General features: G+C 47.6%; 1 protein-coding gene across 1 annotated transcript in view; it reads right to left on the reverse strand.

Moving 5' to 3' along the window:
• Positions 1 to 512: 512 nt before the first annotated feature.
• LOC142817549 (solute carrier family 41 member 1-like) overlaps positions 513 to 20,151 on the reverse strand; it is a 35,265-nt gene continuing 15,626 nt past the window's right edge. The window contains exons 4-9 of the mRNA XM_075894585.1: positions 14,816 to 14,948; positions 13,040 to 13,186; positions 10,943 to 11,078; positions 10,009 to 10,082; positions 7,970 to 8,250; positions 513 to 785 (exon numbers count right to left, since the gene is read on the reverse strand). Coding sequence (XP_075750700.1) covers positions 513 to 785; positions 7,970 to 8,250; positions 10,009 to 10,082; positions 10,943 to 11,078; positions 13,040 to 13,186; positions 14,816 to 14,948 — 1,044 coding nt within the window. The remainder of the gene's footprint in view (positions 786 to 7,969; positions 8,251 to 10,008; positions 10,083 to 10,942; positions 11,079 to 13,039; positions 13,187 to 14,815; positions 14,949 to 20,151) is intronic.

The raw sequence follows: 20,151 nt of genomic DNA on the forward strand, positions 1-20,151 counted from the left end.
ACACAGATGTACATACGTAAATTTCATATGTTGTAACAATATTGTCGGCATTGCCTTCGGCAGTTCAAATTATTCATCACTGGTATGTATCCCAAAACGTCTTCCAAATGTTCATGTTCATTACTATACAGTGCTCGCAAAATGTACCATCACAAGTAAAAATGAGACAAAGAAGACCCAAAATATTGCACGGAAAACCCATATAACTTGCGCAACACTCACACTTACGTCTTCACGTAGCTGATATCATGATATCAATACGTTGTCGAAGCATACTTGAGCTTTGCGACGTGTGCATGCATACACGCACAAAGTAAAAAGAACCAAAGGGTCGGCAAACTTTCATTTTCGCAAATATAATTGACGTAATAAAGATAAAAGCATAATAACCTTATAAACAACGAAAAATAAAACAAGAATTGGTCTTGTCATCACATATCAAAGCGCACAATGTGCAATGAGCACTGAAACAGCGCCTGGTCCACTCAGCTGGAGCAAAGTACGTGGCATCGCTAGGACAAGGTGGAATTGCCGTAACTTGGCGTAGAAGACTGCGCATGCGCAGTGAGATGAGTGGTCACGGGCACGTAGGAGCGCAGCTCTTCTTCTTGAACGGCCGATTCGTCGCCCATGTAGTAGAGCAACGCGTAGGCCATGGTGAGAAACCCCGTGCCAAGGAAGTCGCCGCAGCCCGTCAGGCAGGGGATGGCCGCGTTGTCCGGGTCGACGCCCCAGTTCCAGAGGTGGTACACAATGAGGCGCGCCAGGTACAGCAATACCAGCACCTTCACAATTAGAGTAAGTGTTGGTTGTTCCGGCATAATATTACTAGTTGCAGTCGCACGTGTCAAAGCCACGACATATTTATTAGGCATGTCGTAGCAGAGAGCTTCAGAAATTCTGACACCGCCACTCGCTAAGGTGTACTAGTCGCTAGGGCACTCGGCTGCTGACTCGCAGGTCGTGGGAATGTATCTCGATTTCGGTGCCTGCATTTTCGATGGAGGCGAAAGTTCTGTAGGCCCGTGTGCTCAGGTTTGGGTGCACGCTAAAGTAACTAAGGTGGATTAAATATCCGGAGCCATCTACTACGGCGCCTTTCATATACATATGGTGGTTTGGGGCAATAAACCCCACATATTATCATCATGCGATCAAATCACAGCCCCAGCGTTCGTATGTTCGACGGATGCCCATGTGCTTGAGGCCCATGTTTGAGGCCCATGTGCTTTGATTTAGGTGAACGTTCAAGAACCTCAGGTGGTACAAACTTCCGGAGCCGTGCTCTACAGTCTCTCACATATACATACTGTGGTTTTGGAACGTTAAGCACCAACAAATATATTGTGGCTAATTTCAGTAACGAGTACCAGCACCTGTTTTGTCACACCGCCATCACTTTAGCTTACCCTGTAGCAGACATTGCTGAACGTTTCACATCTACATCAGCCGACGACAAGCTTCGACCGACACCAAGTGACGTGACTTCGTTACTTGCAGAGTTGATGTCCATTTGACCCTCTCGGAACAGCAACAGACTGAGCTACGTGAACTGCTATATAGAGTTAAAGAGTGCTTAGCATCCAACTCGCAGGTTGGACAGACACTGATTTCCAAATACCGAATAATTGCATATACCGACACCTTCCCCATAAAACAACACCCTTACTGCGTTTTGGCAAAGGTACGTGACGTGATAAATCCTCACGTTAAAGAGATGCTGCAACATGACGTTATCCAACCTTCAAAGACTGCCGTAGTCATCTCCGGTTGTTCTCGTAAAGGAAAAAGATGGATCATTGCGCTTCTGCGTAGACTACAGAAAACAACAGCGTAGCTGAAAAAGACGCCTATCCGCAGCCCCGAATGAATGATTCCCTCGACAGACTGCAGTAGGCTAAGTATTTCTTATCGATGTTCTTGAATAGTGGCTACTGGCAGATCGAAGTTGATGAACAACAACACGAAAAAACCGCCTTCGTTATACCAGAAGGCCTATATGAATTTAAAGTACCTCCCTTCGGCTTCTGTTCTGTACCTGCGACATTTCAGAGCACTAAGAACACTGTTCTTACCGGTACAACGTGGCACATGTGCCTAGTTTGTTTAAATGATGGTGCCATGTTTTCTGCGACCTTTTAGGAGCACATAAAGCGTCTGCAGGCAGTGCTGGAAGCACTCCGCTCTGTTAACCTTACGCTGGCGCCAGAAAATTGCCACTTCTGTTATAAAAATTTAAGTTTCTCGGCCATATTTTCAGTGTGGATGGTGTTCGACCAGACCCTAACGAAAGCACCACCGCGACCTCGTTTCCCGTTACACGTGAGAGGAAGGTAGTAAGTGGCTTTACAGGGCTCTGTGCGTACTATCACCGCTTTATAGCCAATTTTTCTGGGATTGCTGAACCGCTCATTCAATTCACTCGTGAAGACGTGCAATTCGTCTGGGAGGAAGAACAGGACGCAGCTTTCTCTGAACTACGGGAGCATTTGCAGACACCGCGAGTCCTCGCTCACTTTTAACCTAGATGCTGATACTGAGATTCGTAGTGACGCCAGTAACGTGAGTCTTGGAGTTGACCTCGTCCAACTACAAGAGGGCATGGTGCAAGTGATAACGCTCTTTCCCGTGCCGACCTAAACTACTCCACGTCAGAAAAAGCGTGCCTCACTGTTGTATGGGACACAATGAAGTTTAGGCCTCACCATCATAGACGCCACTTCAAGGTAGTGAACGACCATCATTCGTTGTGCGCGTTAGCCAACCTACAGGACCCGTGCGGGCGACTGGTACGATGGAGTCTTCGTGTGCAGAAATTCGATTTCACGATCAATTTCAAATCCAGCCGCAATCACGAAGACGCCGATTCGTTGTCCCACGCCCCTGTCGAAGTTTGTGGCCATGACGACGAAGATGACGGTAGTACTACACTACCCTTACTACAACCGATCTGATTACACAATAGCACGCGGACGACGAAATACGTGCAGTTATCAAAAACTTGAAAGACGTAACTCTTCCATACCTCATTGTACTTCTCGAAGTCTGTCGTCATAATGCCTGTCAGATGGGGCCCTGTATAAATAAACTCCAACAGCATTGAGAGAACTTATCTTCCGGGCGTGCCGACTGACTTGCGTGACGACATGCTTCTCGACTGCCACGATGAGCTCACATCTGGTCACATAGGTTCCCTTCGAACTCTCGATCGAGTTCGGCAAGCGCACTACCGGCCTAAGCTTTACGCATCTGTTAAGCGATACGAGAAAATCCACCGGGATTGTCAACGCCACAAATCCCTGCCACTGAAGCCCGCGGGGCTTCTTCAACCACTCGAACCACCTAGGGTGACATTCGATCAAATAATAATAGATTTACTGGGGCTCTTTTCGCTGACATCTGCCGGCAACAAGTGGATCGTAGCAGCCACGGACTATTTGACGAAGGACGCCGAAAAAAAGGCACTACAGCGTGGTACAGCATAAGCGTAGTAAAAAATGGCGTGTGTGGGCTTCGTAGCCTTGGCTGTGCTGCCACAGGAAGTTGTCACCGAGTATAGTGAACACTCTTTCGGCCCGTTTATCCGCAATAGAGAGGACACCAGAAAGCGAAGCTAGCTGCTTCGCCCGCTGGAAGATGCGCCGAAGTGATTTGGCCTAACCCGGGCGTTGTTCGGCGTTGCGAGGGTTAGCAGAGCCGATTGCGTTCACGCATAACGACGTCGCAACGGCAACACCGACAAGGCGCGGGCCAGGGAAGCCGAATTCAAGCGCCGGAAGTGAAAGATCAACGACACCGACGAGGTGCGAGGGTGGGAATGGAGAAGGCGCGCTGGTAACACCGACGAGACGCAAGCCAAGGAAGCGAAGCGCAAGTGTCTTCAACGCGTCGGCAACACCGACGAGACGCGAGTGAAAGAAGCCAAGTACAAGCACCGACAGCGGAATGTCAACGCTGACGAATCCTCGACGTCATCGTCGTTTGGCAACGTCTCGAAAGTGCCACACGCCTCCACTGAAGCACCCGTACGCAAGCGCTGGGCTCCGCCAGGCGAACAAGAGGCGACGTGTCAGAACGATAAGGGCTTTTTCGAAGACACAACTGGTTCGAGTGAGTTTCCTTGCGCATTGGTGACGTGTCGATCTTCGTGCTCTACGTCACTTCCAACCTGCCGAAGGAGCAGCTTCAGCGCTGTCTGAAGGAGGCGCTGACTGTTGAAGTGAGTGAGGCCTGTCGATGTGCCTCTTATAGTCGCGGGAGATTTCAACGTTTTCGTCAGCGGAGGAAGACGAGAATGGCTCGTCGATTACATGCTAGACGTGCACTCGCTGAAGTGCGTGTCGGCGGAAGGTAAATTATCAACCACAATAAAAGGAAAGCGCATCGATCTGGCCTTAGCCAACTGCGACGCAGAATGTCTGCAGGAACCTCTCAGCGTGCACTTCACCGATCCCAAGGCGGCGATCATCAAGGCGAAACACGCGCCTGCTCCAGTCCAGCGCCCGTGTCCCCTCTGAAGAAACTAGACATACGCCAGCCATCGCTTCAAACGAATCTTTCAGCGCTCACCGCAGGACCCACGTTAGCGCCTTTTCAAACCATCCCGCCACACATGCTAAACGCTGATGTTTCGCACTCTTTTAGGGTGCCGTCCGAGGAGAGGGTTCAAATTTTTTATTATCACAAATTTCAATCCCTTGTGCTTCTTCAACGTCCACCTAGATTTAAGTACATGGGCCTATAGGTTTCTCACTTCCATCGAAAATGGGGCCGATGCAGAGAGGATAAGATCCAGAGACATGCTGCTGACACTCGAACACCATAATTAATAGACCACCGTGGCGGAACTCGGATAGGACAGGTGCTATTACTAAAAGTGGCTAAACAATCTTTAAGACACTTTGTTGCCCGATTAATGTAGTTAGTTAGGTGTAATAACGTTGACCTATAATTTATACTTGTACTTAAAAATTTCCCTTTCTTTTTCTCAGCAATTCCTGTCGCCCTTTTTATTACAACAAGCTTCCAGAGTAACCGTGGCTCTCGCGTCATTTTAGGTATTACTACTTCAGTGAAAAGGACTTGATTCTGTTAAACATTGCAGAGAGTGGCGTTTGTCTAAAAACGGCCTCTTGCCCATGCTTGTCATAACCTACCTCTGTACCTTCTTGTTGGAATTTTTACGTATACATTGCTTTCGATTCGCACTACTACACCCCAGTTTTGAACTCTTACTTTACATACCTTCGTGAAGGGCCTTCGGATGGTTGGTTTTGGGACGTTAAGCCCCACATATCAACCTTTGGAGGGTGAAGGCCACACATAATAAGGATAGCCTCGGGGAAATTTAGAACGGCTAGAAAACAACGTGCCTAGATGAAGCAATTCTGGGTTACCATAGAAAGTATATGATCCGGATACTTAGAATTTGAAAAGGGTGAATGTGACTAGCAAGTATTTTTTTTGTCTCGCCTTTCTTTTTATTCCGCTGGTGAAGTGTTGCATGCAATATGTCTGTTGAAGCGTCTGTCTAGGAGGCATCCACGTCGCCTTTTGCACTCATATCGGAACGCCAAACCACCCATAGAACAACAACAAAAAATTAATGATATAATGATAAATATTATTATTAATACTGATAAAATTCTTAGGCAAGAACAGTAATAATATTAGTAATGAACTGACTGGTGATAAACTAATGGCTAAAGTGAATCACCACATCCTCCATCCCTCGTGCGTAGGCCTCAGGCTTGGCTTAAAACGCCATGTTGACCGATGGGCAGTTACAGCACCTCATCGTGGCTTCTTGTTCAAGCAAAAAAAAAACACCAGGCTTGCGCGAGACGCGCTGCACTGTCACCGCGAAAGCTGCAAGAGTGGCATTGCTAAAGACATCTTTTTATTCATACATTGCGTAAGTGCTACGAGCACACTTGCAGGGTAGCGATTATGCCATAAATAACAAATATTTGTGGTAGTAAGGCATTCACTATGGCATTCTCGGTCATAACGCCATTGGCATTGTGTGATGTCTGGTTGTTTCATCGCTGTTCTGGAACAATTTATTACTTATAATAACGCGATTTTTTTCTCGACATGAAAGCTGCCTAGTGTTAATCTGAAACGAAGTTTCACGCATGAGGTTTCAAGCACCGGTGTAGCTTAGTGGTAAACTATTGGCCTGGCAGGCAGGGGACCTGGTTTTGAATCCCAGTCGTGCCTCGGAGTTGTTATTTACTTCGCTTGTTTCTTTTATTCCACAGCGCGCGATAGCGGATACGGACACCGGCGATGGACAATTACGGCACAAAGGCCCTTGTGCTCTCATAATATCTTTCTCTGTAATGCATTAGTGACTGTCTGAAAACAAGAAAATTGCTACCAAATTGCTACCCCCGGGAAAAACTGAACTGAAAATTACGAACACAAAAGATACGAATATAGTCATGCAAAAAAGAAAACCCCTCCAGCTGGCATGGGCAATTTATATATGAAACTGAATCAGCGAACATGGGAAAACCGACACAACCATTCACCTTTGGTGCCCTAGAGTGCGTTTACGAGTCTCTCAAATAGATGGCGCCAACGACTCGTGGAGGGTCAAAGTGAGTCAAAGCCGTAGTTTAATTCCCTAAGAAAGCACGTCTTATTGTTGGTGCTTAGACTGCGCATTTTTTCGCTGGGCTTAAGTTTACCAGCACCGGACGCGATAAAGAATGATTTGGTACAAATCAAGTATGCTTCTGTTTAATTGCAAATACCAGTTACACTTGGTGATAGTTATCTCTGTTTTTTTCCTACTTGAAACATAAGCTTGCCAGTTCATTAGTTATTTATTTCAGTTTTTTCTTATTTATTTAGGTATGTATTTGTATATTTATTTACTTATACGCTTATTGATTGATACTGTGATCATGTACACGATCTTGGCAGCTTGGTACATTATATAGGTGCATCAAAATAAAAAAAAGACACAGGAAACAATAGATTTGTTCGCACGTGTGCTTTGATGAACAAAACAAAAGGGCAAAAGCGTTAGTCCAGCATTCTTTGGGTCCAACAGATGAGTTAGCACGAGGTAAAAGAGAAAAAATACACATATGAAAATTATTCTAGCTAGAGAAGATAATTGCTTCCTACCGAAGGTGAGATTCAAATTGCGAGAGGTAATCTTGCATCAACCTTCTACCGGGCTATTTGTTCCAATCCACTACAGTTAATTCTAGGAAAGAAAGAATTTGGAGCGTGTCACGATTACAGTTACAGCTAGTGAGTTCCTGGGTCTGGTATCGTAACCTGACAAATATAGAAGGTGCGACGTGTCGATCTTGAATTGACCTTTGATTAGCTGAAAGAAAGAATTTTAAATCGCATATACGAGAAGAAAAGATGACGTAATTGAGCCAGCTTTGGCAAGCCGACCCGTTTTGAAGCCTTCAGGGTCGGCCCAACATGTGACATTTCACGCCAAGATCACGTACGCAACGATCCTTGCCGATACTGCGGCGCACTGGAAGTATAGCACGCAGCAGATTTCATTATAAATCCTTTTATTCGGTGCAGACCAGCCGGCTCACGCAGGAGGTTCAAAAATGAAACGCCACCATAGTTACAAAATCCCACCGCATGTTCTGACATTTTGATCATGTGTTGGGCCGACACGGTGGGCTTCACTCGTGTGATGATGCTCCCTCCTTTTTTCTTCCTTCCTCCAGGCCCCGCCGAGACCGCAGCTGCCGCCATCGAATAAGGCGTCCAATGCTCAACGATTCGAACTAAAGCAGCAGTTGTCCTCCTGTCTACTTTATCGGGTGTATTTGTGCATCGACACCTGGGAGTGTTTGTCAGCGCTGCTCGTAGTAGCCCTGATGGTCGCGTGTGGAATACTCATGTTTTTCCTCCTGTGACTAAACAAAAAGTTGAATTCTTCGTGTTTCGTGATTACGCAACATGGTCAGTGGGGACACACCTGCCCTAGCGATGCACCACAGTACGCTGCGAAGAAGGTGATGGTCATAGAGACCTTGCCGAAGCGCAGAATCCTAGAGAGCACGGCGAACAGCGTCTGGCCGGGCACCACGACGCCGACGAGCACGTAGGCCACGTTGGCCATCTCCCCACCCTGGTAGTACATCTGTAGGGGCCCCACGCAGACGTGTTCCTCGAATGGTATGTCTCCCAGTGGTGTCACCCGGTTTAGGTAACTGGACAAGCTGCAGCTGAAGACGGCCGCCAGGTTGCCGCCCAGCGCTGCAATCGGTAACCATCAGACACGCGAAGCAGAGTATTTTATGGTTGGTTCAATCATTATTCGAAACAAACTTTCTTACACGAAAATGTTTTACGCCGGGTTACACCACCGCTCCACTCACGTCTTTCCTTCGAGGGTAATACGTTGTGAATTATACACGCACATATGACCAAGAAAAATTCGAAGAAAAGAACAAATTGTTCCGTCACCATGAGTCACACCTATGACACCTATATATAGCTCCGCTGCGTGTGGAGCGAAGCGACTCCACCACGGAACGCACATTAATCAGTGCACTAACGGTGAGCTATTTATGTACGTTATTTTCTGTTGACGGTGATCATAGGTCGGTGGCACTCAGCGCGTTCACTTTATATAACTGGTGAGATAGCGAGAAGGGTGCCCTTGAGATTTAACTTTAGAGGTCATCGCTCTTCCTCTGAATGTGTTCCCACGGTCCGCACGAGTGGGCACGCTTCTGCAAGACGTTGCCGCTCGTGTGGGCGTGCCCTTGATGCGGGTGGTTTAAATGTTTCACAGATAGTTTTTGTGGAAGTTACGGAGAGAACGAATGCCAATTCGCTCACTGCAGTGGCCGCCTTTGCGAAAGGAGTGCAGTGCTGAAATACTAGGTAACAATTGTGAGAGCTGCTGATTCCCACTGGTTCTGTGTATACTTGAGCGTTCGTTTCATGCGCGTTCCTTTGTGTCTGAGCAGCCAGCGATTAGTGAGAAGCTGGTATACAGTTCTTTGTTGGCACTAGTCCTGTTGTATGTCCGTTTCGTGCGTCTGTCCTGCTTGAGCAGCGCGCGGCATGTTCGAGCTGCATGCCGTTCTTCACGTTAACTTAAATTTGTTGCTGCCGCCCTCATTCCTTCGCCGTTGTGGAAATGCGCAGTAAATGTTTAGATACCTCTGTCAAGATACGTTTACCTTTCAGGTAAAAGCCTAATCTATGAAGGAAGAAATAGCCAATGCTTCCTTCATTTCTTTCAGAGCCAGTGCGAATGCACGCTCCTCAACGGAAGCCATCGGTCCACCTTAGTTCAGGGAGTGGTCGTGATGCGTCGCCACATGTGAAACTGCTTGCGCCACACGTGCGTTCAAGCACTTTCCCTCGTAGGTATATTGGACGCATTTATGTCTCAATTATTACACATCTGTCAGATTCGTTCATTCGTGCTCCTTGGTTTCTGGCTCAAAGCTTTGCCGATGCCACCTCATGGTGCTCTTGAAGTCAGTGCATGAAGTAGTGTCGTAATGATGCTTCCCTATTGTTTGCTTACATAGCGCCATGAACGCCGACATGCTATCTTAGAGTACCGTAGCATTTATAGAAGCAGCGTGAGCGCCAACATTGTGAACACCAGGATTGTAAGACACTGCCCCACGGATCTGTACACAACCGAACAAAACAATACTTCGCCTGATTTGCGTTGTGAGACACCACATGATGGGCTATCTCCCCCATAACCGCATAGCGCAGGCCAAAGCTAAGCAAACGGCACGATCTGGAGAGGGCGACGAACGACTAGATCTGGCACATCTGGCTGGCATATTGTAAAATTAGAAGAGACACTACATAAGCGCTATTTATTTGTTTTTTTAATTACTTCACTCTCAAGTTATCACTAAGGGAGAGTATCAATTCAAGCCCCGAACCTAAAGTGCAGCCACGTACTCGGCTGCGAAAGTAACTGTTTAAAGCCATCGCGTAGAACGGGGCGGATTCTAGTGTTTGAATAGCCTGACTCACCATTTACTGCAGACAGGTGCAGGGCAATTGGCGGATAAGCGAATACTGCGTAATCCAGGATGTACCCACCGCAGCTGCAAAAACGCATGTGCAATAAAAGTTACTAGCAACTTGTATTTAGGAGCATCCGTACGAAGAGCTTTACAAATTGTCGGGTAATTAAACTTGGAGCCTCTTCGAATATTTCACATTGCCATTACGAAGTTCTATTCAATTATCCTTGTTTACGAACCAGTATTATAGGTGACCAGGCAAATGTTGAATGTCTGAAATGAGGACTGCTTTTAATATTAAATATTTTCATTTATTGTGGTTTTATTGTTTACCCGTTTGGTTTGGTTATTCTGGGATTTATTTATTCAATTATTAACAATTCTTTTTATCCCATTCCACATCATTCAAGGTAGAAGACACATCATATAGCTACATACAAAACTTAAATAGAAATAGAGAACAAAACAATATAGAATGATCCCATAAAATTGATTTCTAAAGAATAACCTAGAAACTGCTGCAAATGCTTGAATGATATGTGGTATTCAGCGCCCCAAAACCACACTATGATAATTGGAGACGCTGCAGGGGAGGACTCAGAGAATGTCGACCACCTGGGTTTCCTTAGCGTGCACAGGAATCTCAGCACGTTCGCATACATCATTTTTCACCTCCACCAAAAAATGCAGTCACAGCAGCCGATATTCGATCCTACGACCTTCCGGTCAGCACTCAAGTTCCTCAGCAACTAGAAAACCACAGCGGGGCCTGCCGCCAATGCTATACAATAGCGTTAGTAGACAGAACAGCAGCAGTAACAGCAGGGAAAGCCGATTTAGACGTAAATTACGGGAAGAAATTTCACCTGAATTTATCGAAAAGCTTCGAATGTAACACTCGCTTTCCTATTGAGGAATGGGTGCGTTCTCTGCTCACTTACCTCGAGACCGTGAGTGCGATAATAATTGGCAGCCACCCGACGCGCAGCACTTCCCGGGAGACGGTGTTGCGTCGGGCCAGAACTATCCAGATTGGCAGCAGGAGCAGGCAACACGCGATCACAAGCGGCGCCAGATCTGCATATGACCGCGTCAAGCGCATATCGAAAGTAGAAGCGTGGAAAATGGGACAGTTGGTGCTGCCTCATGGTGCGACCATGCATGAACAGACGGGAGTGCAAAAAAAGAGATGAAAGTGAGCTGTATTATACGTAGATGAATCATTAATATCGCTACAGAAACACTTTTGAAGTTATGCGCAACTGATGCACACAGCTTTTAGTAAATAACTGCTGGCCTTTGTTTGCAACACTTTCTTGTCCACTAGCTCTGGCACGTTTAAATATATACTATCAACGTTAAGTGGCCCAATTTAACCACAGCTCGTGTTCTGAACGCACGCAAAACTTAGCATAGAGCGGTCGCACTTGTGCCTGAAGCCTACGCATATAATACCACAACTTGCACCATCAGAACCAATGGTGTCAGTATAATAAACATTGTGATCAATCGATATCAACTATTCTTATAGCAAGTGGGTCCGAAACTTACGTGAATACCTGGAGCACGGCGGCAAGCACGTAAGCGTGTGCGCAGTGAACAAGCGTAGTGTAACTTGCACAAGAACGCATATCAACAGGCTTTACTTTACTTTTGCAAGACCTGGTCGTTACAATGCTGATAAAAGTTGGCAGATCCCACGTACAGTGGGAATCGACGAAATGCGAAGCATGAATGAGAAAGGTTAATATGTCACTTTGAAATCAGCCCAACGTGACGAGTTGAAGGCAAATGATGCCTTCTATGACTTCCGTCTCATGACTATCATGTTTGGATGTGTCTTTACCTTCGTCGTCTATTGACGTCACAGTATACCATATTTAGTATATGTGGAGCTAGCGAAACGGTGGCGAGCACGCTATGAGCGTGGTATGTTGTCATGCTCTTATATGACACGTGGGTCAGGATTATTATGTTTAGACTAGTCATATATTTTGTCATTCATTGACGTCACGTAACACCAAATTTGGTATATGTAGAGCTAGCAAAACGACAGCGAGCGCATCATGACGGGCCCAATATACTCCAATGTAGCGTTGACGCGAACCCGAAAGGTAAAGCGACGCTACGTTAGAAGAACGCGAGCACTCTATAGTCTGACGCCAGGCGCGACCGGCGCGATCAGCGTCCGTCAGTGCGGCCCGACGGCAACCGGTGTAAAATGCGGCATGCTGCATTTTGTGCCGATGCGTTACCCAGACAACACTACGGCTCCCTCTTTTCGTGACGGAGGGATGCCGAACACGCTGAAACGCACATGCGTCAAAGCGATACAATAGCGGCGCGTGCCTGCGAGTATACGGCAGCACCAGTGCCTGGAGTGCACCAACGCCGGCTCGACGCGACAAAATGAACACTGGCGAGCACGCGCACCGCTTCACGTCGAAATGTATTGGCGCCTTGACTCTGACATGTAGTCATGTGTTTACATGACACGCATCTCATGATTATCATGTTTGCACCAGTCACACACCTTCGTCATCCACTCACGTACCGCAATAACAAATTTGGTGTATGGAACGCTTGCGAAAAGGCCGCGAGGGCATCATGAGCGTGGCATATAGTCAGGTTGTTACATGACAGACATATCATGATCTTCATGTTAGGGTCTGTCCCTTGTGTTTGCCATGCAATATTGTCATGCCATACCAGTTTTGCAAGAAGCCATGTGAACGAAACCACCGCAAGAGCTGCAGGACCACGAAATGTAAATCATGATATTCATGACACACATGATATGATTTTCATGTTATGACTAGTGAGATATGTTCTGCACATAGTCATGTTACGCCATACCAAGTCTGGTATCGATAGTCGAAACGGCCTGGAGAGCTAAATGTCGTAGGCGGCTAGATAGATAGATAGATAGATAGATAGATAGATAGATAGATAGATAGATAGATAGATAGATACGCTGAAAGTCACCGAAGTTCGCTAATAAATGCTTCGCAATCAAATAGGTCGTGGCAAAGACGCACACGGATGGTACAGCATTAAAGACGAGTAGCTGGAGAGCAGGAAAAGCGTGGTCAGGTCGCCGGACGAAGCCGCGATGGCCGGCGCGATGTTGTCCGGGTTTTTTTCGCACTTGGTGGACAGCCCCACGACCGTGGACATCACGAAGCCTGTGTGAACAAAAAATACAGGAATTGAAAAAGTACAGAACGTCAGCTTGCTGTATCTCTTGGGGCAGTATGTAGATGAATGTTCCTAAATGTATAATTTGCTGAGATTGTGGTTAAAGAGAGTATTTGTTGACATGCCCTTGTGCAAGTTAACTACTGTGCTTAGATGAGTGTACTAAAAAGCGGTGAAGGGGATCTTTATGACGTGCCCTTGACTTCGCCTTACAGCCTTGCGAAGAAATAGTTCTGAAACAAAAAAACTTTACCTACAGGTCTTCAACGTTTTTTCTTTCATTTGTTCAGTGATATGAAGCTGAGCTCACACTTTCAAATGCACGTGTTAAGTTTATTAGTTAAGTTATACTCCTAAAATTTCATGAAAAGGCGCAATTTGCTCGCTGTCTTCACAAATGGTTTTTCTGTGGCGGCAGGCATCTTAAGAGGGTTGAAGATATTATTTGGAACAGTAATTGGGCAATAAAATTATTTGCTTTTTAACTACTGTAGTTAGACAGTTAGGTCAAAAGGCCGTATTTAAGCCCTTTATGCAAAACGCCGATGTCCGCATGGAGATTTTACAAAAACGATCTGTAATATAACTGCAAATAACTAAATTTATCCCCAATTCTGCGGTGAAACCAAAACCAAAACGCGAAAGAGTGAAACCAAAATTAGGGGGTGGTATATCAACCATCTACCGACTCCTTTGTGTAGATGTGTAACCTGCATAGTTATTACGAGAGACCCTTTTTCCAAAATCTCAAAGCAGCATTGTGTTCTTCACATCAAGGACTTCAATTCATCCAGTTCACTTAACTACTTGACTCCGCTAATTAAAAAGGTGAATAATGTAGGTTTCTTGAGTACTATTCCAAATTATGTAGTCAACCCTTCTAAAATTCTTCTGGCTACAGAGGAGACTGTGTAGACATTAAGCAAATAGCGCATTTTTCTGATCTCTAATCAAAATTAGACACGTTTTTCAGACGCCCTTCACATATACGTGAAGTAATGCGGTATGAATGGAATCCACTAATTATGTGTACATAGATATTTCAAAATATTGACGCAGAAATGACAGAACATGAATGATTGACACTTTACCCTATCCGCTTGAGGAAGCGTGACCATTCGTACAGCAAGCAATCTCCCGATATATTAGGCCAGCAAATTCATATGTCTCTGTATAATATGTTGAAAATATCAACCTAGTGTATTAAAAGACGATTGTCTAAATGAGTTCTAATACAGTTTTCCGTCTTTATAATTCACCTCCTATCGTGCCTTCTAGATTTATTGGTTTTAAACGCCTGTGGTATACAATTCTGTGGGCACCGAAATAGAGCACCGCATTATGAATGTGCATTTTCACATGTGTGTCATCACAACAATATTCCTCATTTTTTGATGCCTACGAATTCGCTCGCTTTTCAAATTTGTTTACATTATGTAACACACCTTGCCTATTTCTAGTTTTGTCAAATCAATATTTATGTGTGCATTTCTAAACTTCTCAAGAATAGTTTTAAATGCTTCACAATCGCATTACTTGTTTTTGTCCCCTGCTCCCATATGCAGTTCTTCGGTTATTGAGGCTATGCAAAACAAATACGCAACTGAGGAAGAGACTGGCGGTGTTGACAGCGGCCAGTGCTCCAGCGTAGAGGACGGCGATGTGGGAAGGGTCCCAGAGACCGTCAATCGCCAGACCTTTCAGGACGGCGAGTGAACATGTCAGGAAGGTCGCCACTGTCGACTGGCACTGCACGTAAACATAGATCGACAAAACAAGGTGTAGCTCATTCAGACTGATTAAAAAATAGCAGATCCCACGTACAGTGGGAACCGATGACATGCGAAGCACTAACAAGGAAGGTCAATATCTCACTTTAATACCAAACCAACGTTACCAGACGGACGTAAATTATGCAGTACCCGACTTCCATCCATCATTGCAATATTTAGACGTGTCATTTACCTTTGCTGTCTATTGCCCCGCCGCGGTGGTCTAGTGGCTAAGGTACTAGGCTGCTGACCCGCAGGGCGCGGGTTCAAATCCCGGCTGCGGCGGCTGCATTTCCGATGGAGGCGGAAATGTTGTAGGCCCGTGTGCTCAGATTTGGGTGCACGTTAAAGAACCCCAGGTGGTCTAAATTTCCGGAGCCCTCCTATACGGCGTCTCTCATAATCATATAGTGGTTTTGGGACGCTAAACCCCACATATCAATCATTTGCTGCCTATTCACACCACTTGATACTAAATTTGGTATATGTAGATCTAGCTAAACGGCCCTGAGTTCGCTATGAGCATAGCATGTATTCATGTTTTACATGACACGCATGTCATGATTATCATGTCTGGGCGTGTCATTTACCTTCGTAGTCTGCTCACGTGGCGTGATACTAAATTTGGTATATGTCAAGTAAGCGAAACAAGTGCGAGTGCAACACGAGCGTGGAGTTTAGTAATGACTTTCATGATATGCATGTCACGATTTCCAGGTTAGGATCTTCGTCATGCAGTTATGTGATACCCCACCAGTTTTTCAATGTGTCATGTGAACGAAACCACGGCAAGAGCAGCAAAAGCATGTAATCTAAATCATGACATTAATGGCATAGGTATCAAGGTTTTCATGTTATGATTAGTTATGTGTGCTTGCAATATAGTCATGATATCGCATGCCAGTTTTGGTATTGATACCATTATTCAAACGGCTAGGAGAGCTAAAAGTCGGAGATTGTATAACAGATAGATAGATTAGATAGATAGATAGATAGATAGATAGATAGATAGATAGATGATAGATAGATAGATAGATAGATAGATACGCTCAATGTCACTGAACTTTGATAAGAAATGCTTCACATTAAAAAAAGCTTTCTCATGCAGGGCTCACTCAAACCTGGCTCACAAATTTTTTTCTCAACAGGATTACCTTGGACTCAAGGTCATGGACAGAACAGGCTATTGTGAGTCTGAGTGAGTGAGTAAAAACTTTATTGAACATGTCCAGCGTCATTGAGCGGGGTGGGGCTACAAGCACCCCGGCCTAGGTGACGGCCTCGAGTCGTTGGACCCGGGCGGCATCCTGGGCTTGCCGGACGGCCCACAGTTGATCGGCAAGGTCGTGGCTGAGCAGAGCCGCCTCCCATCGCGCCTCGCGGTTCGAGACTGCCATGTCTACCGGGTTCGTAGGGGACTGCCGCGCGTTACCGGTACACTTCCACAGCATGTGCTGCAGCGTCGTTCTGGCTCCGCACGCCTTACACGCGTCGGACGTATAAATGCCTGGGTAGCAGAGGCGAAGGATCACCGGATTCGGGTACGTGTTTGTCTGTAGTTGTCTCCAGGCAACCTGCTGTTTCTTGTTTAGTGTGGCGTGGGGTGGTTGATATTTGCATCTGTTCAGTCTGTAGTGTTGCGTGATGTCTCTGAAAGTGGTCATGTGATCCCCCCACGTCCATTCCCGCATCGCTGTCAAAGTGTGCGAGACATCGGGATTGTCGGCAGGCGTCGCAGCTCGGCGTGTAAGTCCTCGAGCCGCGGCGTGGGCAGTCGCGTTGCCCGCAAGCGGAGGGTCCGTGTGGGCGGGGGTCCATACGAGGAAAGTGTCGTTTTTGCGGCAGATGTTGCGTTCGTGAATTTGGAGAATGCGGGCCGCTTCGCGGGAGATCCGGCCGCTGGCGTAGTTGCGTATCGCCGCCTGCGAGTCGCCTATTATCACCTCGGCGTCCGTGGTGGCTATCGCGAGGGCTATGGCAGCTTCTTCGGCCGCCTCCGTCTCTTCCGTGCCTATCGTCGCACTCGTGACGCAAGTTCCTACATGATTCGTGATCGCGACCGCGAAGCCGCGGTGGCAGTCGTAACGGGCCGCGTCCACGTAAACTGTCTTTGCTATTGCCGAATTTCTTTTCAAGGTCTTGGGCGCGCCTGTTGCGCCGACCGATGTGATGTGTCGGGTGCATGTTCTTAGGCAACGGCATAACGACGATGCGCTCGCGAATACGTCTGGGTATCCCGACCTTTTCGTCGCGCTGCGTATGGTAGTTGATACCCAATGTCTCGAGGATGTGTCGACCAGTTCTGGTCTTCGCCAGACGTTCGTACTGGGCGATGTTGTGTGCTTCGATTATCTCATCTAGAGTATTGTGCAACCCCAGCTCGAGAAATTTTTCCGTGCTGGTATTGGCCGGTAATCCGATGGCGCGTTTGTACGCCTTGCGGATGAGACAATCTAGTTTGGTGCGTTCAGTCTCCTGCCACTTGAGGTAGGAGGCGACGTACGTTATATGGTTCATAGTGAAAGCATGTACCAGGCGAATGGCATTGCTTTCCTTCATTCCGCTATGCCGATTTGTTATTCGTTTCAGCAACCGGATTGTTTCATTGACCGCGCCCTCTAGTTTGCGAACGGTTTCGCCGTTGTGGCCGTTGGCGGACAGGCGCAAGCCCAGTACCCTAATGGTGTTAACTTGTGGGATGACAGCGCCGTCTGATGTGCGTACATTAATTTCTCTATATGCGCACTCGAATGCGGAATCGGCGTTCCTGGGTTTACGGCCCCTGCGCGATGGTCTATAGAGCAGGAGCTCCGATTTAGCGGTGGAACATTCGAGGCCAGTGTCACGAGGGTAGTCCTGCACCACGTCGACGGCTTCCTGCAGCGTTTGCTCTACGTGGCCGTCATTTCCCTCGGCAACCCAGAGGGTGATATCATCGGCGTACAAGCTATGGTGGAGGCCTTCTATCTCAGCGAGTTTTTGTGGTAATCCGACAAGCACGAGGTTAAAGAGCATGGGCGAGATTACGGAGCCCTGCGGCGTGCCCGTACAACCCATGTATATGTCCTGCGATTCTAGTCCGCCGATCACTATTCGGGCCCGGCGGCCCGTAAGAAAATCCCGTACGTAGTGGTACGTTCTCTCGCCCAGTCCCAATGCTCGTATACTTTCAAGTATCGCAGCATGGCTAACGTTGTCGAACACCTTTTTGAGGTCGAGCCCGAGTATCGCTTTGGTGGATCGTGTGGGATTGTCTACGATATCGTGCTTGAGTTGAAGCATAACGTCCTGCGTGGAAAGTTTACGACGGAACCCCAGCATCGTGTGTGGGAGCATGTTTCGGTCCTCGAGGTAGTTGGTAAGGCGAGCGAGAACCACATGTTCCATGACCTTACCAACGCAGCACGTCAAGGATATCGGTCGAAGGTTGTCAATCTGTACTCGTTTGCCCGGTTTGGGGATCATAATTATGCACGCCGTTTTCCACGAGTTCGGTATAGCGCCCGCATTCCAGCACTCGTTCATGTAAGCCGTCAGTTGTTCTATCGACTCATCGTCCAAGTTACGTAGCGCTTTGTTGGTTATCCCGTCCGGGCCTGGCGCCGACTTTGTGTTGAGCCTGTGCAGCACCGCCCTCACCTCTGCAACGCTGAAGTCCTCGTCTAGCTCCGCGTTACCCTCACCCTCCCAGGCGTATGCCAAGAGCGCGAGGGGGCTACGTGTCTGAAAGTAACGGCTTCGCACGTCATCTAGAAAGTCCGCGTGGGTGCCTTTGTAGTCGTGCAGCAACTTGTTAAGCTTATGTGCGTGCGATGTTTTCGTCTCCTCTGGATCCAAGAGGTGCCGGAGGAGATGCCACGTCTTGGCCCGTCCCAGCTGGTTCTCCATCCCATTGCAGATCTCTTCCCATTGCGTTTTGCATACCTGTAACGCGTGCTCTTCCATGTCCCTGCTTAGCCGTGCTATGCGTCTGCGCAGCGTTCGATTGTGGCGTTGACGCTTCCACCTGTCTTGCAGGCTGCGCTTGGCTTCCCACATGTGTAGCAGTTTGCTGTCTACCACTTCGAGCTGTGCTTCTGGTGGAACCTCCCGCGTCGCCGTTTCTAAATCCCCCTTGAGCGTCGCAGTCCAGCTATCTATATCCTCAATAGCCGCATTGCCACGATTCTGCTCTTTCCGGACTTTGCAAAACGCGTCCCAATGCACCAGCCGGTGGTTCTTGCCCTTGGTACCTTCCCGATGAACACGGTGGTGAGGTTCAGCGTCGACCTGGATCTCGATCACTGAGTGATCGCTACCCAGGTCCTCCTGTGTTATGTGCCATCGCGCGCTAGCAACGTTCTTGGTAAATGTGAGGTCGGGTGAGGTGTCTGCACATACGCTGTTGCCCCTGCGCGTAGGCGTGGAAGGGTCTGTGATGAGCTCGAGGCCCTCATTCTGCGCATCGTCCCAAAGGCACTTACCTTTTGGCGTTTCGTAGCCGTACCCCCACGCCGCGTGGGGCGCTTTGAAGTCGCCCGCGATGAGCAAGGGCCCGTCGGCAGCTGCCTCGCGCGCCTCTCGCAGTAACGTGCTAAAGCGGTGTCTGGCTTTGGGTCTGCTATACACGTTCAGCACAAACAGGCTGGGGCCGCGCCCTTTTGTCGGGATGAGCTCTATGAATACATGTGGTATGCTAACGTTAATAAGTTCGCGTTGCGCCACGGTGAGGTTGCGTCGCACTAGCGTTGCAGCGGCCGGTGGGGCTCCCGTGGTCACAGCTTCGTCTGTAGATTTGTACCCCGCCAGCTTGACCGGGTCATTGGTTTCCTGCAATAGTATTACGTCCGGTCGTTGCCGGCTACGTAAGAATTGTTGGAGAAGCGCCCGTTTCCTCCTGTACCCCCTGCAGTTCCACTGCCAGATAGTGAACGTGTTCCGTGTGTTATGCTGTTGTGGGCGTTGTGTTTGTGTGGTTTCGTGTCGAGCCATAGTGACTGTACGTGTTATTGTTTGCCTTCCGGCTGATCCTGCGCCTCTTCGTCTGGTAACGGCCTAAAGTACGGTTTCCCAGTTGTTCGTACTGGGCGACCCACTGCGCCCGGAAGTCGCATTTCGATATTGTCTATGCGCGTTTGCAGCGTCGCGACCATTTTTGTGAGCTGAGATATTGCAATCCTCAACTGTTCGGTTTGTGCGGT

This window comes from Rhipicephalus microplus, chromosome 5, assembly GCF_043290135.1.
Source record: "Rhipicephalus microplus isolate Deutch F79 chromosome 5, USDA_Rmic, whole genome shotgun sequence".
In the NCBI taxonomy this organism is placed as follows: Eukaryota; Metazoa; Arthropoda; class Arachnida; order Ixodida; family Ixodidae; genus Rhipicephalus; species Rhipicephalus microplus.